This window comes from Pimephales promelas, chromosome 1 (assembly GCF_988280905.1).
Source record: "Pimephales promelas chromosome 1, fPimPro1.hap1.1, whole genome shotgun sequence".
NCBI classification, from domain to species: domain Eukaryota; kingdom Metazoa; phylum Chordata; class Actinopteri; order Cypriniformes; family Leuciscidae; genus Pimephales; species Pimephales promelas.
The window spans coordinates 43,646,638-43,663,210 of record NC_142769.1 but is presented as its reverse complement, the minus strand read 5'-3'; the positions used below and the strand labels follow the sequence as shown (position 1 = coordinate 43,663,210).

The following is a 16,573-nucleotide window of genomic DNA, read 5'->3' as shown; positions in this document are numbered from 1 at the left end:
AGGATGAAAAGGAAAAAAAGCTATAAATTCACATCTGCACGTTAGTGATGGTGATACAAAATAATATTCCAAGTGATTGCGGGTGAATTAGATGCATTAATATGTTTAAATAAATATATGATACAAATAGGCTAATGTTTGAATGATTTTAAAAGAGACTGCTCTCATTTCCCGGTAAAACAGAGAGCGTGCGTCATGCTTTTACTTTCGTTTTCAACAATATAGTGGTGTTAGTAAAGTATTCCCATACGCTTTTTGTACCAATGCTGCTTTCTTGCTGCAATGACCCATAGGCTCTTCATCTGTTGTCGTCTGTAACGCGGCCATAGACTATCAAAATTACCGCAATCATATAGTGTCACATGATCAACGCGACTAGTCGACGTCAAGCTTAAAGCGTCACGGCATTGCATTAAGGTCGACTAGTCGACTAATCGACTAGTCGGTTCAACCCCTAATACACGCAGTGGAGCAATACAGAGGTTTCATGTCTTTTGATTGTTTGGGGTGAAGACTGCAGGCAAAAATGCAGGGTTGTTAGAACCAAATCCGTATTTGAAGACATTTCACGAGATATGAGGAGGCATGTTTGTTTTTTTTCTCCGCCGTACGAGACCAATGTTTTGATGACTTTTTAAAAATATTGTGGAAAGAAAAACACTGGATAATTTTATTCGCATTTCCATTCATTGCATTTCGTGCTGTTTTACTTCATTTTCCGGGTCAGAACGTCTACACTTTTAAAAGATGATGTAAGCGGGTCGTCAAAAAAATCAGATGTAGTCAGAAAATCGGATTTAGGTATCAAGACCTGCAGTGTAAATGCAGCCATGCGTTAGTCTTGTTTTCAGGAATCCCATCAATAATATACGATCAAAAAAATTATAATAAAGGTCCAGGCATACAATTATCCCGATAATATCATCATGAGAGACAATGTCCCTTGGGAACAGGAGGCAAAAACAAGTGCTGAAAACAGAGCCAAATGAAATATGAGTGACAGGTTATCTGTATGCGCTCGTTGTGCGTGTTGTTTACGCGTACGTGTACAAGTGTAAATAAAGGCTTCAATCGTGAGTTGTTCGCATTGTGTAAAAGGTCAGTTCCTGTGCAGATGGTGTTCTAGAATTGCTGCTCACAGTCACAGCTGGATATTTTCTGCATGTTTTTTGTCTCCTCTGAGTTCTCTTTTTCAAAACAAAAAGAGTGTGATGCAAATGAGAGTCAATTGTAAAAGGTCTCTTTTTGCCATCTGTTTGCAACTCACCTGGGACTTGTAATGCTTTGCCATCAATTCTCATTGCCATTTCCAATTATTTGCGTGAATTTGAAGTTGCTTAAAAGCAAAATGCTCACCCACAAAAAAAGGCATTTTTTTCTATGTCTAATTCTTTAAATTCACAAACAATCTACACTTTATAAATAAAGGCGAAGAGTCATTGTAAATATAGGGTTCTGAATGAATCACACAAAAGAAACCATATACTATTATTCATACACGACGTGAACATATCATATTGAATAGCCTGTTTGCTGTTATAGTTTATAAAAAAGAAAGAAAACATTTGCTCAAATGATTTTTAGACTGCGTGAACTTGTAGTGGTTGCTATGGTGATGCCACTCACAAGAGATATTGTGAATTAATATTATGTTTGTGTCATTAGTTCATGCCATTCCGAGTCAAAGGAGCGTGGTCTGCAATAAAAGAGCGTAAGCAGTCCTGTACTTTAGGTCCTGTTTTTATTAATCAGCATGTTCTGTGTAAACATACTTCTAGATCCTCGCAGAAAATGATTTGAAAAATTGGTAATGCTAATTGAAGTGTGTGAGTGTATAGGTAATGCATTAATATAATGCCTTTTAATGCACATTATAATCAACCGAATGTTCTTTTTTATAAAGCTTTAACCAGAGTTAATAGTCTGATTATTAATAATGCACAATAATACATTTTAGTGCACATTTATTGTTTAACATTTCAAGATAATGATGCACCACAGCACATGATCAACAAGTACACCAGTGTTTGACCATTTTGGGGCGGTTTCCTGGACAGAGATTAAGCCTAGTCCTAGAATAAAACGACCCTTTAAACCTGATTAACAAAAATCTGCTTTCTATGTCATGGCTTTAAATAGTCCTAGATTTAGTTTAATCCAGAGTTTAATAAGCCGATTTCCTGGAGGAAGACTACAGTTACTCCAGAACTAAATTGAGTCGTAAATTAAACCTACCAGGAGGCAGGTTTAACTTCAGATTAACTTTGTGTTTCAAAGAAGACACCTGCGTTACTTGGATATACACACATTCAGTACATATATTAATATATAATTTTAATTATGTTTTAATTGTATCGGGTTTCTTGTTAAAATGTGATTAGTTCATGTTAAACTAACTTGAAATGGTCACTTAACTTTGACTTCACTTGATGTTTTAATTTTGAAATATGTTTATATGTTTTGTAAATATGAAATATGTTTTCATCTAGTAACCTATACATGACATTCACTTCCCATCATGCTTTGCACAAGGCTGAAATGTAAATTTTAAAATAAAGTGATATTTTATGCAATTATTTTATTAAGATGAGAAAACCGAGAGAATGTTTAATGTTCTATTATTATGTTGTTATTTAAACGTTTATGTTATGTTAGTGTTTTTGGGGGTTACCGTTTTGGTGAAGCCTTGGATCGAGGACCTGCTACAAAAATTCAAGCTGTATAATTAATAAAGCAACCCCTAGGTACTACTCTAGTTGAAAGTATTGCTTCTAGACTGTCAACACCAAACCCCACATGTGTAAAGTAATGTTTTAGTAAGTTTGTTATGTAAATCACAGGAATAAACAAGAAGCATTAATTATAGCATATGAGTTGTTTTGAATAATTCATTTTAAATGAAAACCATTCATTGTTAAAGAACATCATTGATTCTAGTTGTACATCGTTAATTTTACATTTATATGTATTTTGTTATATACATATACACAAACAAATTTCCAACATTTCTTCTCTTTTATTCAATAGCTGGTGTGTGCAGATTATTTAGATAGCATAAAAATAATTTTCTCTTGTTAGTTTATGTTTTTGGATTGCAGTCTTTTTCTGATCCCATTGTTTTCCTTGGATTTGCTTCTCAGTTCCATGCAATTTTAAGCTTTTCTTGGTTCATTCCGTGTTTTATAGGCAACCTCTGTCATGCTAATTCAGATTAGCACAGTTGGTTTTAATTTAATCTGATTTATTTTAGTTCAGGACTCCATAGTCCAAGTGTAACTAATCTGTACTTAATCTGTGTTACAAAAAGCCATTTTTTAAGACATGATTAACTATTCTAGATTAAGGCCTACTCCAGGCTTAATTTAAACCCTGTCCGGGAAACCGCCCCGTTAAATGTTATTGTTGCATTAATAGATAATGTGGTTTTATAATTACCATTCTAATGAAAAAAGCATTTTTCTGATGCATTACAATGTGAATAATTAATACTTTTGTAAGACATTTCAGTTTCAAGTTGTGTTTATTAAAATATTTAATTTATTGACAAACTGTCACTGAAACGGAAAAGATTAAATTCAATGTAACACCTTGGCATGCAAAATCGTACTGACACTTGAGCTACTGACAGACATCCAGTATCAGATGCTACCATCATTATAAAAGCTGGGAGATTTGGATGCAGGGATCTAGCAGACTGAAGCAGAATCAGGTCAAGTCTGAAGCACTTTCCTGTCCCCAAAAAACTCATTTATATTCACTCGCTCTTTCATTAAGTGGTCCGCTGGGTTTGTCCCGTCCTCGAAGCGAACAATTACATGTGCACCTGCTGTAGGTGTTTGGGATGGGTTAACTTAACCTTCAGCTCCCCACCCAACTGGCAAACCCCACTCCCCCCACAACCCATTTACTCCTATCCTGCTGTGGAAAGCCTCTGAATTAAAAAGGCAATATCCCGAGACTCACTGTCATCCATTTATTGCTCATCCGGACTGAACTTGTATCAAACCCTGAAGGTTGAAATTAGGAAAGACTCACAGGCAGGCATGTTTTCAGCAGTAAAACTCTATGATTCGAAATAGTGCTGTTCATCAAGAATGGTCAATTAACTCTTTCCCCATCATTGATTTATGACCAGGGCATTCGACTGGAAAGCAATCGTGAAAGAACCGGGGAAATCTTCTAAAAGTGTCCAGAATCTTTGGATCAATACACAGGCGAAGAAGAAGCAGAAACAAGCGATTGAAGCATTGCTTAGCATTTTAAAGGGGCACTTGGCAACTCTAGTTATTTCTTCGCGGATTTCCACTTTTGTTGTTGCATGTGTTCTCATCAGCGCCCTCTACAGCTGTGCGGTGTATTTCACAACACTTTCATAAAAAAAAAATCACTTGCGGCGCCTTCCTCCCTGCTTTCTACTGCTGCTCATGTGCTTCTGTTATTATCGGAGCCGGCCAACTCTATCATGTGGAGCTGTGTCTACCGAGGTGGTGATACATACACAGTATTATAGAATTGTCGAATTGCCATAAAGTAGTTTGTGTTTCTCGCTAGTTCTCGCTTCTCACGAGACTTCTGAAAACCAACCTTGCAACATGAGGACTAACATCCCGCTGAAGGGGGAGCGGGAAAAGCCACCATTCTCTCCTGAGCAGTTTATTGAACCATTAAAATGTTTTCTAAACCGTTTTATTAAGTTGAAATAGTTGCCAAGTGCCCCTTTAAATCGAAATCAATCGAAATTAATTAAAATCGAAATCGATCAATTAATTCACAATCGTCGATGCTGCCACGCCCCCATGTCACGTCCGTTTGGTTTGCCATGCTGAAAAAAAAACACGTGTGTTGAAGTGCTGCGAGTCTATGGTCAACGTCCTCTAACTTAGCTACAGCCATTCAAAAGATAGCATGGGAACCGCAGATGCTGGAGACCCATCGACAGAACTTGAACCCCCTCCTCTTTCATTGCAGTCGCAGGTGTGGAAGTTTTTTGAATTTCCGGTATATTATGTTGACAACGTTCGTGCTTCAAAAAATCCAAAGTTTGCAGACATCCCAAGTCTCGCAGAAGTTCCGGGAGTCTCCCGAATATTGATAGCGGCTCCCTGATGCGCACCAATTAGTTAAAATCTCCCGGAATCTAGAGTAAGCGAGCAAGAGCGAGCGTCCATGCCGAGACCGTGTGCCTCCTGAAGCGCATGTAAGACAGAGAGCATTCTGATTGGCCGATTTATAAAAATTGAGAATCGAATGGAGAACCTTAGAATTGAAAATGTAATCCAATCGAGGATTTGGAGAATCGTGACACCCCTGAACGTTACCCAATGAAATGTCAAACCCAAGACTGTGGAAACCAAATATACTGGGGGTCATGAAAGTTTTGTGAAAACGTCATATTTTGAAATATGAGAGTGTGTGCAGACAAACGCTGACATTCATGAATCAGAACTTTGTCTCTATTCCATGCAAACCATTAATTCAAATAGCAAAACCAGCAGTAAAAATAGGCTACACATGATCACCCATATTTACATATTGACAATTTGGCCAGTATTTAAAGGTTAATAAATCAGGACCAGGGCCATAGTAAATTGAAGTAAAACTTAGTAAAACTTATTCAAGTCCTGAGTTTAATTTAAGGAAGTAAAATTTAAATATACACTGGAATTCACAAATGCAATTAATGTGATTTTCAACTCAAAAAAGACTACATAAAATGTTTTACTGTATGTGCATTTGATTTTTTTTTTTTTTTTTGGAAGTAGACTTAAATTGAACTGAAAATTCACCAATGTAATTTTCAACTACAAAAGGAACATAAAAAAAGAAATGCTCAAAAACACCTATTCACAAATATAGCTGATCAGTTGTTATCAAGCACCTGGGTTGTGTCTGTGTCCACCTTCATTGAAGTTCAAATGAAGCTGGATGAGATAGTAGTCCAATTATGAGCAGTAACAATAGATCGCTTGAATCAAAATCTTTGTGAAGGTGCGCACATTCAGAACTCCATTAAACCTGGCCTGCTTTCATTTACAATGCCCTTTTTCTGAGCGGATGCCTTTGTCCTCTCACACTTTAGCCTGATAAATTCAGCTTGTCATCAAATGTTACCTTTAAAACAATGCGATCGAAGTAATTGTGTCCAGAACAATGACGCTGTACACAAGAGACGTCGGCATAGACATATCTTCTCCAGATGTCCCGAGCAGTTCAATGTGAACAGGACACAAAACACGGTCACTGCAGGATACAAATATCAGCAGCCATTGACGCTAATCTGATGAAGCGAGAGAAATAGACGTATATTTCAAGAGTACGATAAAACAGTTGCTCTTCTCGACTGCATCTTTAAGACAGGTTATTTAAAATGGAAGGTCGTTCGTTTCACTCTTGTATATATATTGCAGTGTTGCTCTTGCAACAAATTCATATTTGACAGCTTAAACGTCCAACATATTAAGTTACAGCTATGTAGGCAAATGTGTTTATAATTTATGATTTTTTGTTTTAATTGAGGGACATGATGTGACAAAATCATGAATATTTGCAATGCACAGTCACGAACGATCGTGTATTTATAGCCTTTGTAACACATGGAGCTCATTGTAAATGCTAGTGCACTCACTTCCTCTAGGAATACTGCTCCCTGAATAATGATCTTCAGTCTATTGCATGTGATCCAGCTGTATTTCCCATGACTTAAGCCAGAAACCCCAGCAGCAAAAATTTCAATATTAAAGGGGCCATGCCATGAGAAATCAAATTTGCCTTTATTTTTTGACATACAAGAGGTCTTTGTACCATAGCTTAAGATGTCCTCTTCATTATGAGCAAAGAACTTATTTAGGGCCAATCCCAATTCTACCCCTTACCCCTTCACTTTCCCCTAGCCCTACCCCTTCGCCTTCCCCTTGAGTGGCAATGCGTAGGGTGAAAATATTCCCCTAAGAAATGGGACACCACTACGCCTCCGTTAAACGTCATTATAAGTCGTCGCTAGCGCCTATGTCACAGGAGATGCGCCGATGTTTATCACAACTTCCAAGATGCCGTCGACAGCTGCAGTTATCGTAGTCGCGTGGGTTACAGCTATTTTCTTGCATTTATCTTGTGAAGTTCGCAGGAAACAACGGAGACAACGAAAATATGTTGCGGGACTATCGTTAGCAAACTACAGTAATTTTAGCGTTTTTTTTTTTTTTTTTTTTTTTTACAAACGTTTCTGTGAAGAAACTGACCGTAAATATGAACACAATATTGAATGTAACATAAAGCAAATCATTATTTGTCGTTACAATACTTATTAAAGCCACAAATACTTACATTTATGGGTCTCCTTTTTCGCTTGGGCAGCCATTTTGCGTCTGTAGCCTGGGTTAGCAGTGACACTTCTCATTCCCCTTCGTTTGAAGTGTGCTCCCGAAAAATCTTCGTTTGAAGGGCTATCTGACCCTTCCCCCTAGCCCTCCCCCTACAACCAAAAGAGAATTGGGACAGCCCTACCCCTTCACGCAAAACGGAGGGGAAGGGGAAAGTGAAGGGGTAAGGGGTAGAATTGGGATTGGCCCTAACAATGGCTCGTTTTGATATTGCGGGTACTATCTGTGATGTCACGAACTTAAATCGCACCATAGGCTCCGCCCACTCGGCATTGAGTCACTTAATTGCTGGCATTTACCCACACAAGCAAATTCAGCCTATTAAAATCACTGACCCTGTCTGCACTGGATACAGTATAGACAAATGGAAGAGTGAAAGAACATTCACTTTGTCACGTCCAGTTTAAACAGCTCATTTGAGTCTCTGTTCAGACTTCAGAGGGATCAAAGCATCAGAAACAAGTGGATATTATTTTAATGGCGTCCCGGAGCACATCGGATGATTATTGATGCTTTTCCACTGCACAGTACCAACTTGACTCGGCTCGACTCGGCTAGCCTTTGTTTGTTTTTCCACTGTGTAAAAGTTTTTTTTTAGTATCACCTCCGGCGAGGTTCTGAGTGAGCTACGGCGAGCTAATCCGGTACTAAAATGTGATGTGAAAACAATGCCGACTGCTGATTGGTCAGAGAGAATCGTCACCATCATTGCACGCGCCAGATGGAGTCTCCAGAATATCCCGCCATTTTTAAATAATTTGGCCAGAGATAGTTACTAAACTTACTACTATTATTATGGCAACTCGGAAGAATACGCCGTGGTCAAACGAAGAGGCGCAGATTTCCTTTCTTTGGTTGCCGAAGAGAGGATCCAGCGAGAGTTTGATAGGGCAACGAGGAACTAAAGGCGTCGCTATGACGACCGGGTACTATTTGTGGCGGTACTGTAGTGTCTGCAATGGAAAACGGAGCGAAAAGCGAGGCGAGTTGAGGCGAACAGATGCGAGCTGGTACTGGTAATGGAAAAGCGCCATATATGTTAGTTCAGAGCATTTTGTTTTGTAAGCGAGGCAAGATGAAACAGCCAACTGTATTGGATCTGACAGTGGCTGCATCGCAAAAGTAAAATGATTTTATAATAAATTTTGTAAACTGTAAATGACAGTTTTATATATGGAATTGAGTACAGCCCACTTGCTATAGGGTTAGGGTAGGATTAGGATTTGGTTTAGGGCTAGTTGCATGTAATTATGCCTAATTTATAGTTATTATTACTATAGTAAATTCATGTAACATGTAACAAGAACACATTAAATTAAAATAGCGAGTGGACGTTGATGATGTTTCCCATCCAGTGACATTAGCCAATCATAAAAGCGGCCGTTTAAAGCCCTAAAGGAGCCACCCCTTAAAAATGGATAATTTTCCTTGCTCTATATAAATAAATAAATAAAAAATGTGTTATGTAATAATGTTAACATAATTCTATGTGGTCCACATGGCAAAATGCAAAGTGAACAAATGTTCAAACAGACATAGAAAAGTCAACACTTGATCTCCATGTTTAAATGGGATGATAGAGATTATTCTTGGATCTTGGATATAGGTAAAGCAAAACTACTGTATATGCTATAGTGTGTAGTTCAGGAATTAACTCATTCTGGTTTGAAAAGATAAGCAAGTAAATCCAGCAGAACTCAATTGTAATTGCAAAATAGCTTTTGTGAGTCAGTCATCTTTTGAATCCTTGAAAAGTCAGCATGTCATGTCTCAAGCGACTTGCTTACTTGAACCGTGCAACAGCATCCTTTCAAATACAGAAGTCTACAAATACAACCGTAATCATGCAAGGGAAATTTTAATTCTCATAATTGTTGTATGAATGAAGTCACATTTCACACAAACATTATATAGCATAAAGAATTAAGCCTATTTTAAGATTTTTTCTTTGCATTGTGACTAATGACACATACATTTCCCCCCACAAATTACCACAATGTCCAGACATTTTACGTTTGAGTTCTTGTGTATTTCCTAATATTAGATTCTCATATACTGTATAACAGTCAAATAAAACAATACAAATATATGAGTTAAAACATGCAGAATAAAATGTTAGTGTTTAAATAATATATTTAAAAGCAGTGTTGTAGTACTCGAGACTCGGACTCGTCTCGGACTCGGTCTCGAGACCATATTTTAATGGTCTTGGTCTTGTCAAGGACTCGTGTCCAGTTGGACTCGGAATTGACTCGTACTCGAACATTTTTTTTTTAGGACTCGGAATTATTCCCGAGTTCAATTACAAATATTTTTCATGATTATTAATGTATGTTAATAAAATATTTCTTTAAATTGATTGACACGCCCAGTGATTGGTGATTTTCTAGATTTTCAACTGCGCATGACAAATTGTAATAAAATTACTTTTAACACCACCCACTATGTGGCCTTTTTACCCTAAACTGATCATATTTTTTAAACTCTAAGTAAATTCAGTAAAAAAAAAAAAAGGATTTCTCTAAGTAAATAAAAGTAAATTAGGTAATCAACCCTCACTGGTCTCGGTCTCGACTCGGACTCGACCGTCTCTGGTCTCGGACTCGACTCTCTATGGACTCGGTCTTGACTCGGACTCGACTCTCTCTGGTCTCGGTGTCGACTCGGACTCGAGTGAGGTGGTCTCGACTACAACACTGTTTAAAAGTATTATATTAGACATTGATAAATATCACAGTGGAAAACGTCTAAAATAGACATTGTCTTATTTATGCTATACATATTCAATTTCTTTCTCATGGATCACTGAATTTTTTCATCACTGCATCTTCTTTATAGATGTGGATTGTGATAAGTCATGTCTACAAATGTAAAGTTATCAACTGGGTGAAACTGGTCTGAAACACATCGCTCTTCTATTTTATGTTCTCTCTATAAAAAAATCATGAGCGGAACCTTGGACCGTTTTTATTAGGTGTATCTTTATATAAATGATTCAGCGTATACAGCTAACACATAAAGAGCTTTCTAGTGGCTCAGAGTCTGAAAAGTAAAAATATACGCTCTCTTAAGCAGCTAACTGTCATTTAAATATCACACACTCATCTGATATGGGCACGGCCATGATGGTTATGTATCTACAGCTATAAAGATTTTATGCCATCCATTATGCATAAAGAGTTAATTTATTCATGAGGGCAAAATGTGATTGTCCTTTGCCTTTTGGATTCCTTTTCATAGCTGTCAGTGCACCCTGTGAATAGACCACTGTTTTGTGCTTGGAATATAAATAGACTGTGTGTGTGTGTTGATGTGTGCAAGTCTGTGTCCCCATATATTCGCTACTACGTGCCATAAATCAGTTTAACCTCCAAATTTGGCTAACAAAAACACTTATGTAAAGTGACAAGTATATTTGTTCCAATTAATTACATTAAAGGTCTAAACTATGACACCATTTGCTTCAAGATAAGTAATTGTCAATGCGCAACTCTTCGGTCACAACAGGCACCAAAAATAGCAAATGGATATATATAAGAACTCATAAATCTCAGCAGGAGCTCTGCGTATTCATTCATGGTCATTTATACAAACAATGGAGTTGGCATTTGTTCCCATGCACTCTGCAATAAGTGCAAGCTCAGGGTGTACAAAAGTCCTCTATTTTTGACTCTTTTGTGCTTATTCTAAGTGAAATCTTCTTAGTGACCCATATACTGCGCCATATAATGAGGACATACTGCGGTCTACTGTAGTTAAAAGGTCGAGAAGCATCAAGTAGCATTCTTTCGTAAACAGGAATTATTTCCATCACCGATTTTTCAAAGAGATATAATGCAGGTGTAGCGTAAGCTTAGGTGAGAATTGACAAAAAACAAAACACTGCTCACGATTTAGATGTCTAAAACAAAAGGTTTTAAAGAAAGATGTTAGAGGATCTGCCGGATGTTGCCGGAAGCCAGTGGATTATAGTTTGTAAAATGTTAAATATGGATATTTTTCTTACAAAAAACAAACGCTTCGCCGCTGAAGTCATTTATCAACCCATCACTGTAAAACCTGATGAGTTAGTTCAACTCGAACCGTTTGAGGAAACCGATTGCCTTAAATCATTTAAGTTTATTAACTCAAACAATTTAAGCATAAGAAAATATTTGATTAGTTTCCAAGTAACTCAATAACTTATTGTTAAGATAAATTGGGTAAATAAAGTTAATAGTACTAATTAGTTACTATAACTTAAATCTATGAAGTACACTGTAAACCCAAATAAGTTGGCAGAACTCAAATCACTTTTAATAGTATAAACTTAGTTAGCTTTAAAAGCTAATCTGCTGATTTAGTAAATGCTAACATATTAGACACAGTATGTTATAAGCACTTACTAGCACAGAAGCACTTGCTGTATGAGCATAATAAGGGATAATTTGCTCTCAAATCAAGCTGAATTCACCACTCGTCACCATGATGGTAACTATCCGAAAGCCAACATTAACAGAAATTCTTCTAAATTAGCATAACAAAACATTAATCACTACTAAATCTCACACTTAACATTCATTTTTCACAAAAAAAACATTATATTGCACTTAATTTTAGCATTTACACTATTTTGAGTGCCATCGGCAAATCATGCTGGGAAATAGATATCCCAGCCGGTTCAGTTAAACTTAAGTTCGTCTAAATTAAAGTGAATAATTTCATAAAACTCAAAACAATGAAACAGTTCAGTTTACTTAAAATATATCAGTTCTGTGAACTTGAAAGAAAAATAAAGTGCTAAATACTCATAAAAATTAATTTGACTGAACTAATTAGTTGAATTTAAGTTTGTCCTACTCAAACCAATTAATTATTTTGACTGTTAGGGTTTACAGTGATTGGAGTGGTATGGATTACTTTTAAGATGGAAGGATGTATGTGCTTTTTGGAGCTTATAAAAAAATCAGGCACTTTTACAAAGCTAGGAAGAGCCAAGATATTATTTAATATATCTACGATTGTGTTCGACTGAAAGAAGAAAGTCAAATACACCTAGGATGACTTGAGGAATGGTATTTCAATTTTGGAATGATTTTCATTTTTGGGTGAACTATTCCTTTAATTTGTTTACTAAATAGGGTCAAATTTGATTTCACATCATCTTTGAATTGTATTTTTAGAACCAAATGAAGCACATCAACAAGTACCGAGACATATACTCACAGGTGGTTGGTTTGTTGCAATTGTGTCCATGTCGAAAGTACTGCGGGTTCTCGATGACAGGGATGCGACTCATGCCGATTACGACTGCGTCAGGCCCCGCATCTAGAGAGCAAGGTGTGACGATACCATGATTGACATGATGAAGAGGGCTTGCAGAGTCTTCCTCTCCGCTGATGACTGCCACTGGACCTATAGAATCGAAGCAAAGAATAATGATAAATGTACAAGCATGAGGGGAAGATATTCTAACTCAACCTGGCTTTGATCCAAATCAGTTTTTGTAAAGAACCAAAAGAGACATTATACTCTAAACATCAGCTAAACAGAATGACTAAACAACCATCAGCTCATTTCACAACATAAAACCTGTGGAGTGACTTTACAAGACTACACAGACATCTAAACACTTTCATCAAGTTTAAATTTATTTATTATGAAATAGACAGTGGCTTGAAATCGTCTGAAATTTGCCACCTGGGGGAGAAAACCATTGAGCTGAATTGAAGAATAAGGAAACTGCCAGTAAACATAAAATTTTCAAGAAGCCCACCTCAAAACATGACTTCTTAAAACGGTTGTTTGTTCACAGGCACACTCAGGGGAGCAGTTTGAACATGGGCAACCAAGCAAATCATCAATACAGAGTGACTAAAGTACTTCACATTGGGCTCAAATATTTCAAAACCTTCAAACACAAAGTAGATTAACCCACCCAATAAGCATTATTTCATTGAATTAATTTCAAGCTAGCCACTTGTCAGTTAATGCATGATGTGAAATTATTATATTATCCTAATGTGAAATGAATCCTATATGTCGGAATACGTGGAATACTGAAAATCTAATGAAAATCTCAATAGCAAAATCGGTAGGATATTATCTGTTTATTAGTACTTATAAAGCTTTCTTCACGCATTACTATACGTCCCGTAATCCTACTCAACATCCACTACCCAAACTTAACAACTACATTACTAACTATTAATGTAATTAGGTGGTTATTGGGGCAAAAGTCATTGTTTGTTAATAGTGAGAATTGGACCCTTATCTAAAGTGCCTTGCTGACAACAGGGATGAGTGCTAAAACCCAGAAACAACTTCTGGTTCAATCATGCCAAGGTTAAAACGTTTTTTTTTTTTTAAATTTCTCAGTTTTTTAAATGGTTTGTAGTTGAATGCCTGAAGTAGGTCTGAAAGGTCTGAAAATGAATAAATAAACGGGTCTACAGAGGGTGCCGGGGATGTTAAACGTCATCACGCTAATAGTCAAACTATTCTAGCTCAAACTTTCCAACTTTAAGATTTGAAATAGAGACAGGAAGAGTTACCAGATGCTTAGTGTTTGTGACACTGACTAATTGATCCTTCGCGTGGAGCTTGATTGACAGGTAATCTGACCAACCATACTTCGCCATAGATTAGAAGATTAACATTTTCTGTGTCCGAAATCACCAACTACTCGCTATAGTGCACTATATATTTAGCTCACCATTTTGTAGTGCTGTCCGAATGTATAGTGATGATTATTATAACCTAAATAGTCCACTCAATCTATCCCAGAATGCATTTTGAAAAGTAGTGTACAACCGATGGTCACTAACCCAAGCCCTACATACCATCATGCATTGCGCTGATCATAAAAATAAATTATAATCATATGTGGAGTAGCGCATTATAACAGAAACGGCCAGAAATGACTTTTAGTTTTAAAATTTTGGAGAAATAAGCTCAATATAATGTAATGTATTATTTTAAAAAATCTATTTAGCCCAGAGCCGGTTCGGCACCAGCTGACAGATGATGTAATCAGCGGCGCCGAGAGACGATCGATACTATATAGTGCTCTACTCCCTACCCCCTACATAGGGAGCAGGGAGTAGTGGTTTGAGTGGAGATTTCGGACACAGCCATTAACTCCTGTTTTTCAAGTTCAAATCCTCCCGATTTGGTGGAGGTGAACTGACCTCCCGGTGTACTGACGCCTTTCCGCGGTTAAAACGACATCCCTTCTTATGTTCATTCCAATCCGATCTCACGGGAATTCGTACGAATTTTACGAGGTGGCTAATTTGTAACAATTCGTACGACTTCACTCGTACGAATTAGTACGATTTTGCTAAATCGTACATATTTTACGAATTAGCCAATTCGTATGAATTCGTACGAATGACCTACCCCTGACCCTGCCCCTAAACATAACAGTCACGTGGGTTTATACAAATCGTACAAATTGGTACGAGTGAGGTCGTATGAATTAGTACGAATTAGCCACTTTTGAATCACTCGTACGAATTCGTACGAATTGGTCGTGAGATAACGTAGGTTCATTCATGTTTATTTGATGCTAGAAATGAACTAGATGGAAGAGATGATCAGAACACAAGCAGCTTTACATGATGCTCTACAGCGATCGGTCACGACACATTAAAGAGCCACAAAACGGTATTTATTGTTTAAATTTCTTTTTAAAAAGATGAGACTTTGTTTAATATGTTTAATATCAAAAGTAACCTGGTCTGTCCTGTCTGTCAGCATGTTTTCAGTCTCCTCTCTGCTCCACAATGTTTTTTTCACTGTGTGAGAACATGGTGTGTGTGTGTGTGAGCGGCGTAGCTTGTCGGACATAGCAACAGTAACTAAGGGAGGCGGGTCTTTGCGAAGGGTCAATTATGTACACACAAGATGCTTTTTTTTTTACCTGTTAACCTGTGGGAGGACATAGGCACCCTGTAGCATTCTTTGTTTACATCGGCTAACAGGTTAAAATTATATATATATATATATATGTATGCAACTCACTAGGTTTTTCAACCGAGTTTGCCACATCCTCTGAATTTCAACAGGATAACTTTAGAAATAATCTTTCTTTTTTTTTTTTTTTCAGCGAATCAATAAATCTCACCAACTCTTGTGTCGGTAGCAGTTGAAGAGACCTGAAAATGTATTTTTATTTCTCACCTTGGCCTTCTCAGTGTTATGGAGCATTGCCCAGACTTGCTAGGTGTAACCCCCACAAACACAACCCTAGGTGCAAGGTGTGTGAAGTCTTGCCATAACAGCAGAGCCACAGGCAGTACACAAACTCCAGACTGAAAGTGACATGCACAAGTAACATGGCTTGTTTATTTGTATTGGGGTTTTACTAGCTAAAACCTTATAAGGTGTAATGTTTAAGCCTTAGTACTTGTTTGTTTTTTTTAAAGACAACTTTCCCTATAGTATTTTTGTCTTAAAGTCCCCCTGTGGTGAAAATCAAGTTTAAAAGTCTATGTAGTGTTTTTAATATGATTTAAGACAAACCATGTGCAAAATCATAAGTCAACACCATTGTTAAGTAGCCTATTTTGCAGTGATCTTAAGACAGACTCATTGTTAGAAGGCTGTCTGACTCCGAACGGGAACATGCTTTTTGTAACATTAGCAACACATTATTAGCTGTTTGATAACATTGGGTCAAGCAAAAGGCTAATCACATTAATAACCGTTGTGTGTCCGACGTTGTAAAGAGCAATACCATTGTACAGCATCCTAAGTAAGTGGGCCGTGCAAATTTTTGAGCTAGTGAGAGTGAGTGGAGGCAGGCTTATTAGCATATTCATGGAACCGCGTATAATAAATAAATCAAGGATGTAGAGTTGCATTTAAGTCTTTTTTTTTTCATTTTCACAGGAAAAAAGTTTAAATATACAATTTTGGTGATCAAAGATGAGTTTTAAGGGATAAAATGATTGACTACAGGGGGGACTTAAAATGTAAATGTACATTAATGTCAGATTGATTATGTTTTGCAATCTTCTGCATTTCTTTGAATTAATGAAGTCTTTACTCATTGTGTACAGTGGCTCATGTGGTGACCGAACGTGTAGGTAGAAGTAAACGCACCCCATGAACAGAACCACACATCTTTGTGTTTGACATTTTGGATCCTAGTGAGAAATGTTTCTTCTTGGCTCAAAGTAAATCTGAGAGTTCGATTTTAAACATTTCAA

General features: G+C 37.1%; 1 protein-coding gene and 1 long non-coding RNA gene across 4 annotated transcripts in view; one reads left to right on the top strand and one right to left on the bottom strand.

Moving 5' to 3' along the window:
* The window catches only part of ntrk3b (neurotrophic tyrosine kinase, receptor, type 3b), a 139,891-nt gene that overhangs the window by 21,500 nt on the left and 101,818 nt on the right, over positions 1–16,573 (bottom strand). For both annotated transcript variants that reach the window (XM_089129893.1, XM_039658949.2), the window contains exon 12: positions 12,585–12,773. In XM_089129893.1, coding sequence (XP_088986019.1) covers positions 12,585–12,773 — 189 coding nt within the window. The remainder of the gene's footprint in view (positions 1–12,584; positions 12,774–16,573) is intronic.
* Positions 1–16,573, top strand: part of LOC148998488 (uncharacterized) — a 114,896-nt gene that overhangs the window by 89,288 nt on the left and 9,035 nt on the right. The gene's annotated exons all lie outside the window — the stretch shown is intronic.